This window comes from Esox lucius, chromosome 4 (genome assembly GCF_011004845.1).
Source record: "Esox lucius isolate fEsoLuc1 chromosome 4, fEsoLuc1.pri, whole genome shotgun sequence".
In the NCBI taxonomy this organism is placed as follows: domain Eukaryota; kingdom Metazoa; phylum Chordata; class Actinopteri; order Esociformes; family Esocidae; genus Esox; species Esox lucius.
This window is the reverse complement of record NC_047572.1, coordinates 30,417,872-30,425,782: the sequence shown is the minus strand read 5'-3', so window position 1 is coordinate 30,425,782 and position 7,911 is coordinate 30,417,872. Positions and strand designations below refer to the sequence as shown.

The 7,911-nt window shown below is 45.6% G+C and overlaps 2 protein-coding genes across 2 annotated transcripts; both read left to right on the top strand.

Annotated features, from left to right (window-relative positions):
* On the top strand, nt 1-2,323 carry LOC117594430 (spore wall protein 2-like). Its single transcript, XM_034291985.1, has 3 exons — nt 1-902; nt 1,617-2,265; nt 2,319-2,323. The coding sequence occupies exons 1-3, from the start codon at nt 834-836 to the stop codon at nt 2,321-2,323; spliced, it is 723 nt and encodes a 240-aa protein (XP_034147876.1). The 5' UTR covers nt 1-833.
* Nucleotides 2,179-4,000, top strand: smtnl1 (smoothelin-like 1). The gene is made up of 4 exons (XM_034291664.1): nt 2,179-2,695; nt 2,789-2,903; nt 2,994-3,145; nt 3,315-4,000. Exons 1-4 carry the CDS (start codon nt 2,340-2,342, stop codon nt 3,688-3,690), a joined length of 999 nt encoding a protein of 332 aa, XP_034147555.1. The 5' UTR covers nt 2,179-2,339; the 3' UTR covers nt 3,691-4,000.
* Nucleotides 4,001-7,911: the final 3,911 nt, after the last annotated feature.

The following is a 7,911-nucleotide window of genomic DNA, read 5'->3' as shown; positions in this document are numbered from 1 at the left end:
ATCCTCACACTCTCCCCGCAGCATCACATTCTTTGCATGTTCACCCTACATGGCTTTGAGCTGGTGGTCACCGTCTTGAGTGTTTGTTGAAAGGCTTTCATTCGGTGTGTGTGTGTGTGTGTGTGTGTGTGTGAACGGTATTGTTTGTTATTATGTCTAAAGGACTCTATTCGCCTCTAGACTAAATCAATCCTCTGGGTCATTGGGAATGGGATAACTCATTGTAATTTCTGAAATGTGCGTGTTTGCTCGCGACAGGTCTTCACTTGAGACTCTGTGTCCGTCTGTCTTCGTATGTTCACAAAAGAAAATGTGTGTGTTTGATTGCATGTTTTTGTGTGTGTGTGTGTGTGTGTGTGTTTCTGCGTACCCATGGTTTCCAGAGCAGAAGCAGCTGTCCTGGCTGTTGAACTGTGTCCCTGTTACTGTCTCTATTTCTGGACCCTGTGTTGTTCTAAAGGTCAAATGAAGTGGCTTGGAATCCCCGTGAGGCAGGAGGGGGCAGGGGGGCCATACACTCACTCACACAGAAACACATTGACCCCCACACACTGGGCAACACTGACATTCACTATCTAAGACAAAGACAGGGTACCCTGAGGTAGAGAGAGCCGGACAGGATTCTACATAGAACAGAACACTAAGGCAACACTGATGTAGAGAAGGGAATCCGACCTTTAGAAGTCATCTGTAGAAATCTGAGCACAGTGGAGGCGAAGAGTCTGACCTGACAAAGTTTCTGGGGAAGAGTGATTTCTTATTGTTTCAGAGGAAAAGTCTGGTTCGACATTGTTTCAGAGGACGTTGGATTGACAGACACTGTCCTCAAAACCATGGACAATATATCACTCCATGAGGAACCAACAGCCAACCAGAGAGAGGACAACAAAAACAACAATCAGGTGTGTGTATGTTGATGAAAGGAAAAACTGTCACAGTTACATACAACCATAAGGCAGTATGCAAACAGACAGACCTAAACCACAAACAAAACAATACTAACATTTAGCAATAAACAGCACAGTAATAAAAACACCAAATGAGCCATTTAGCCTTACGAGGAGGCTAACTTGTTAGATATGTTTGTGGTGTGGTCAGATGTAATATTTAGAGTGGCGATAGTGTCAGGGCCTGTGGGTGCCATTCTACAGCATGGTCTACACCTGTTCCTCTGCCAAAGTCTTACACAAGAACGTTGCTGCCTCTCACTCAACACACAAACACACACACACACGTGATTTTACTCTATTTTCACTGTCAAGCAACCTCTCTGAGTCATCAGACACTTGAGAGAGTTCTTTAGGTGCGGTTATGACTTCAAAACACATTATCTGCAATGACAAAACGTGTAAGTGATATTACTGCTTTTACCACACTGGACAGCTAGAGGTGTATGTTCTGAGCCCAAAAGTAAATATGAGGATTTCCTCAAGGGCAGTGGATGCGTTTTCTATTTTGGTTCAGAATTATTCATGGGATCTTATTACATAACCTTCCTTTAACATCTGATTTGGAACCAGGTTTCAATTGGTCCCTGACTATGTTGGCAAGTTCCTAAACCTAACCAAAACTACCTCAGAATGACCAGTTGTGATCTCACCTGGTTGGTTTCACAGACAGAGGAGGAGGCTCCAGGGCAGGACTGTGCCCCTCCCGTGGTGAAGCACCTGGCAGAGGTCATAGTCAAAGGTCATGGGGTCAAGTCAGAGACTAATGGGGAGAAAGCTCCTGAACAGGCCGCAGTGGCGAGAAACGGAAACATGGTGGAGTCTCAAACTGAAGCCCACGCAAATGAGGACACTGGTGAGGGGGTACACAAGGATGACGAGGGGTTACCTCATGGTGCTGGCACAGTAGAGATGGAAGACCCCAAATTAACAAACAGACAGGATGAAGAAAATGAGGAGGGTGAGAAAGAGGGGGAGGTAGAGAAGGAGGAGGGGGAAGAAATGGATGAATCGAAGGAGAAGGTGGTCGAGAAGGAGGGGGAGGACGTGGATGAACAGGAGAAGAGGGAGGTCGAGAAGGAGGGGGAGGATGTGGATGAACAGAAGAAGAGGGAGGTCGAGAAGGAGGGGGAGGACGTGGATGAACAGGAGAAGAGGGAGGTCAAGAAGGAGGGGGATGAACAGGAGAAGAGGGAGGTCGAGAAGGAGGGGGATGAACAGGAGAAGAGGGAGGGAGAAAACGAGGAGATCGTAGAGAGGAAGGGGGAGGGGGGAAAGGAAGAGGAGGTAGGGCAAGAGGGGGGTGGAGACAAAGAAGGCAAAGAGGAGGACCAAAACAGAAAGAGGCAAGAATTGTTAAAAAATGAAAAGAGTGATGGAAATAAAGACGAAATGAAGGAGGCCAAAGAGACAGGGAGGGGAAACGTTGCCAGGAAAGGGGTGAGGGGGGAGAAGAAAAGGGAGGGAAGAAAGGAAGAGAAGAAAAAAGGAGCTGAAAACACCAACGCTGAAGTAGGGAAGGGATTGGCTGGAAAAGACAAAGGGAAGAGCAAGGAGGCGGAGCAACAAGGGAAGAGCAAGGAGGCGGAGCAACAAGGGAAGAGCAAAAGAAAGAGCGGCGTGAATCCCACCGCCGCTACCCAATCCACCGCAGCTCCACCCACGGCCCGCCCCCGGAACAGTGCCCGCTCTGCCCGGGCATCCACCAAAAATGACATCATAGCCAAGTTCCAGCAAAATGCCCCTGAGTAAGTTCTCTTGTCTAGTGTGTGACGGATGGAAAGATGGCCTTGTTGAATGTTTTAACGTGGGATAATGGTGTTTTATTTCTTTCAATTCAGGACGCCGGTCGTCCGCAACTTTAAACTCCAGAAATCGTCTGTGTCTGTGGCGATGGGGGGGTCAATCAAACAGAAGGTGCTTTCGTGGTGTGCCAACAAAACACGCAACTACAAGGTGAGGGGATTTTGGTGGTCTTGTCTTCCAGGGACATCAGACCTGACGTTCCACAACTCCTGCCAACTCCTGCCAACTTCTCTTTACCAGGGCGTTTGCATAGAGAACTTCTCATCATCGTGGTGTGACGGGATGGCCTTCTGTGCTCTCATCCATCGCTTCTTTCCTGACGCTTTCGACTACTCTACGCTGAATCCGGCTGAGAGAGAGAAGAATTTTACACTTGCCTTCCACACGGCAGAGTACGAATCTCTCTCTCCCTCTCTTTCTCTCTGTATTTGTTTGACTGTGTGATTTAAATTAGTTCTCTCTCCATCTTTTTTTTTCTTAGTCTTTATTTCTTATTTGGTCACTCTCTCTTTCTCTGTCTCTCCCTCCCTCCCTCTCTCTCTCTCTCTCTCTCTCTCTCAGGACAATGGCTGACTGCTGCCCCCTGTTGGAGGTTGGTGATATGATCCTGATGGGGGACAAGCCAGACCCCATGTGCGTGTTCACGTATGTCCAGGCCCTCTGTCATCACCTCTCCAAAATAGAAAAGGAGAGAAAGGACAGAGCCGAAGAACAGAAGAGTAAAACGGTGAAAGACGGACAAGTAGAAACAACTACGGAGAAGGAAGAGGACGATAATAAAGAAAGTGGGAGCATAGACGATCAGCGGGAGAAGGAGGGCGGGGAAAGGAAAGATGGGAAAGAGAAAGAGAGTGGCGAGAGCTCCGCAGTTGAGGGAGATGAAGAGATAAAGCAAGAGGGAAAAGAAGTGGATGCGTTAGTTGAAACTCAGGCTTAAGCTAATCTTAACTAGAAAGTGAACAGACCAAATGATATAGATTAAGAGAGCAAAATATAGGCTATTCAAATAGGCTACATGTTGAAGTAAAGTCTTACAGTTTGTTACAAGACACGTCTTTAGCGTATTTGAGCAAATTGAGCACATATGACTGGTGTGATGTTTGCGAAGGTTTGGAATTATGCTCAGATTCCGAAGTGTGTAACTTGTAACCTGTTGTAATATTTTAAGTATTACTAGTCATTCAGTTTTTTTTATCACATGTTGTGGAATTGTGTGCACAGAGAAATAAATTTATATAATACATATACCAATGTTTTATTACTATATATTTTTCGGACGGACAACCGAATGTATTAAGTTACACAAGCACTACACTTTATGAGGATATATCTGTTGAATTAGAACGATTTATGACGATTATGATATTTATGAACATGGTCTTGGAGTAGGGTATGTCATGTACACATTTATTACATTCACAGAGATTGAGTCATGAAAATTCACATCTTGGCATGACAGTCCAGCATCACCTACTTCAGATATTCTCATTGCTTGTCAGAGGAGGGCGATATTAACTTTCCGTGAACAGGATCCTTGTTCCAAAAATATGAAGAGATTGAAGAGGCGCCTTTCCAATCAAATTGCACAAACTGAAGATTACATTTGGGTGTTAACATTTGAATTAAAATGTATTATTAATGAATTCAATTAAGATAGCTTCAGAAGTTTTGCACTAGTCCTCCCAAAGTATTCGGCGGTTGTCTTAGTATAACTACGGTCAGCACTGCTTTTTTTTCTTTCACCGGAAGTAGTTTTGTTTACACGGAAACGGCTACAGCTTGTCTGGTCTTTGACTTTGGCAATTTGTCTGTCGCTGTATTCTATTTAGCCAGGTATCTATGTCGGCAAACATGCAGACTCATTTGTCTGTACAGACACAACTCGCTTCGATAATGGACGTGCTTGCAAGAGCGGCCGTAACGGAAATAAGTCAACTCTTTTCCGAAAGCTCGGCTGATTTACACTTGGAAATTTCTCGCAGCTACAAAGAAAACGAAGCGCTGAAGATGAGGATGAAGGTGATGAAGAGCGAGCTTTTTTCCTTGCGGCTGCAGCGGGCGAGTACTCCACGGAGCAATCGTTTTTCTTTCGGCAGAACTTTCTGCAGGCCTCGGACAAAACCGACAGGTGGGTTGGGATTCTCGGAACTGCAACTTGACCTGCCAGTCAATAGATCGCAGCAGTATGTTGCAAAAACCAGTTTTTACTTTTACTCTCCATCATAGATACGGCACCCGACCACCAAACCACGGTTAACAGCAGGGATGATGCGGCTATTACTGTGACGGAGGACGAGAGTCCATCCGCGGTCAAGAAAGAGGTGTGTAACTCGTCTTCACTGCTTACGTGGCTACTGTTTCTACTGGAAGGATTTAACTGTCTGACTTGTGTCTATGTGTTTCATGGTTCAGTGTGCAGAGGTGGAGAGTCCAGATATAATCTTAATAAAGGATGAGGAAGGACCAGAGGATGACTTTGATGGACATGGTCCTGATGCAGGTGTGTTGAGGAGGAGGATGGTGATTATGGGATGTTACTTTCATGCAACATTGAGCAAAGGGGTGTAGTGTATGGCCACTATACCTCAGCTAAATACAGCACTTAGGTCGTGGTATATTGCCAATATACCGCCAACACCATAGATAGCTTATTACTGTTATAAAATGGGTACTAATGCAATTGGAACAGATAAAAGGAGTGTTTTGTCTTAATGGTGGGACAGGTGGTACATCCAATCAGCCTTAAGGGCTAGAGCCGTGAAGTTAATTGATACCATTGTAGATGGTGTGATTAGTAATGCCACGGTAATGGATATGACACAGTATACCACTTTGACATAACATAACTTTTGACATTGATCATTTGCTTTTGTTGCATTATAATTTTGTTCCCTGCAGGTCGTCATGCCGATATTGACGATGAGCATGTTGCAATGGTGACTCAGCAGCTGGAGCCTCCCGCCCAGAGACTAGGTCATGATGAGGGACTGTATGGCATGAACACTCACGGTCAAGGCGAAGGACCACTTTGCACTGGGAGCAGCAATGACAGCTACCCTTTCTTCAGAGCGCCAGAGCTGCCCCAGACTTTGCCCTCACACTCTGTCCTGCTTCCTGACCCTAGCGCCAACCATCCTCTACAGTTGAGCCCTCATTCGATTGGTGAACCCTTGCCGGGCAACCAACCACTGAGGGGGGTGCAAACTGACAGACCGTGCCTGACGAGAGCGGACGGAGGAGGGCGTGGTCTAAAAATTGTCCAGGTTGCTTCTCTAGCAACGACACCAACGACCCCGACAACAACAACCATGGCGACGTTGGGCGCAGGTTGGAGACGCCCTAGTCACATAGGCCGTACCCCGCATGGCACCAAGCCTCTGTTATGTCACGAGTGCGGTAAGCGCTTCTCTCGCCGCATTGACTTGATCCGCCATCGGGCGGTCCACACAGGAGAGAAACCGGTCGTGTGCAGCCTGTGCGGGAACTCGTTTGTCAACAAGACAACCCTTAGGGTCCACATGCGCATCCACACGGGGGAGAGACCGTACATGTGCTCCCTGTGCGGGAAGGGGTTCACCCAGAATGGTAGCCTGACCATCCACCTAAGGACCCACTCCGGGGAGAAACCCTACAGCTGCTCGCACTGCGGAGCTTCATTCAACAACCCCAGCAACCTGCGCCGACACATGGTTACGCATCCGGAGCAGGCTGAGACACTGGCGCTCTGACACGCGCTGGCTGCCCGACGGCTTGTGGAGATTTAGATGATGTTTTTCTTCAGATTTCTCGTCCCCTGTCTGTCTCCCTCCATCAATTTTTATCAAAATGATGTTTTTAACCTGTATGAATCAGGGGTTCTCAGACTTTTCCTCTGGTACACCCCAGCTAGAGATCTGCGTGGGACCAATTTCTACAACTTGACCAGAATCCAAACAGTGTCCCTCAATGTTACAAAGCATGATTGGCAACCAAGTTAATATAACATGCAAAAAACAAAGAGAATGTTTAAATGACTAGAGGTTCCCACGTGCAATCTTATTTTAGTCTGTATCTGTATAACTAGGATATATTATATCAGATGTTTCATGGCACAGTTATAGTAAAGTATAGTCCTATTTAGAGTTGATTGGAAAGATAAATGACCCAACTGTATCCATGTATAGCCTATAGGCTATGTATGACTGGCTTATTGTTTTTGTTGGTTCATTTAATCTTGTATGCAACGCATTCACTGCCAAAAGATGAATTCCAGTACAAATCTGTAAAGAGAACACATTTAAGTAAACTTAACAATTAGTTAGTTTAACAAAACCAAGAAATTCATGTCACTGAAGCCAGCTTTGGTCAATTCCTTAACAATGGATTGTGCCCTCTTTAAGCAGAGACTGGTGCTTCTGAAATGCAACCCACTGGAGTTAGGCTTGAATGCTGGTTGATTTTAAGGTGATGCTTGCTGTGAAACACTGTTTTGCCCGGTGATGATGATTGAGTAATGCTGATGGATATTCTCCTCGCCTCAAACTGTAGCTTTCTATGTGTAATTCAGACCACGCCCCCTGATAGTCACACCTACTAGAAGTGGTAGCATGAAGAGGTTTTCCCTAAGTAAAACAGCATGCGGGTGCTGTATGGCCATTTTCCTAGTGGCAAGCACCTAATTGTTCACATCAGCTCAGTTAGTTCTGATTTTTTTCTGTTTGCCAAGAAGAAGGTGCTCAACCTTGCCTGAGTCCATGTTTTGGCACATGACCCAACAGACAGACGCAAATATCCAGAATGACAGATGGTGATAAGTGGTTGCGTAATAATTCCCAGCGCTTTTAAAATGGAGATATATTCCATTTTAAAATAATGAATGAAACAAAAACATAAGTGTTTTCAAGTTTTCTGTCTGGCATCCCACAAAGATGCATCAACCCCAACACGTTTCATGTGTTTGAGCTACTCCAACGCTGGCACATCTGATTCTACTTGGCAATTCTGTCTTGCGGTGTGCAAGATCAGGGCTACAACAGCGTATGGTGGTCCCGCAGGGAAGGTTTTCTGAACTCCTGGTATATATTGACCAATGGGTATGTAGATACATATCATTAGAGATGCATTCTGGGACAACCTTTTTAAATCTCATATTTTGGACTCAGTGTGTAGTATGTTGTCT

Coding starts and splice junctions, on each gene's coding strand:
- LOC117594430 (XM_034291985.1), top strand. CDS start 834: ATGGACAATATATCACTCCATGAGGAACCAACAGCCAACCAGAGAGAG. Junction 903..1,616: donor ACAACAAAAACAACAATCAG/GTGTGTGTATGT, acceptor TTGGTTTCACAG/ACAGAGGAGGAGGCTCCAGG.
- smtnl1 (XM_034291664.1), top strand. CDS start 2,340: ATGAAGGAGGCCAAAGAGACAGGGAGGGGAAACGTTGCCAGGAAAGGG. Junction 2,696..2,788: donor TTCCAGCAAAATGCCCCTGA/GTAAGTTCTCTT, acceptor CTTTCAATTCAG/GACGCCGGTCGTCCGCAACT. Junction 2,904..2,993: donor ACAAAACACGCAACTACAAG/GTGAGGGGATTT, acceptor TCTCTTTACCAG/GGCGTTTGCATAGAGAACTT.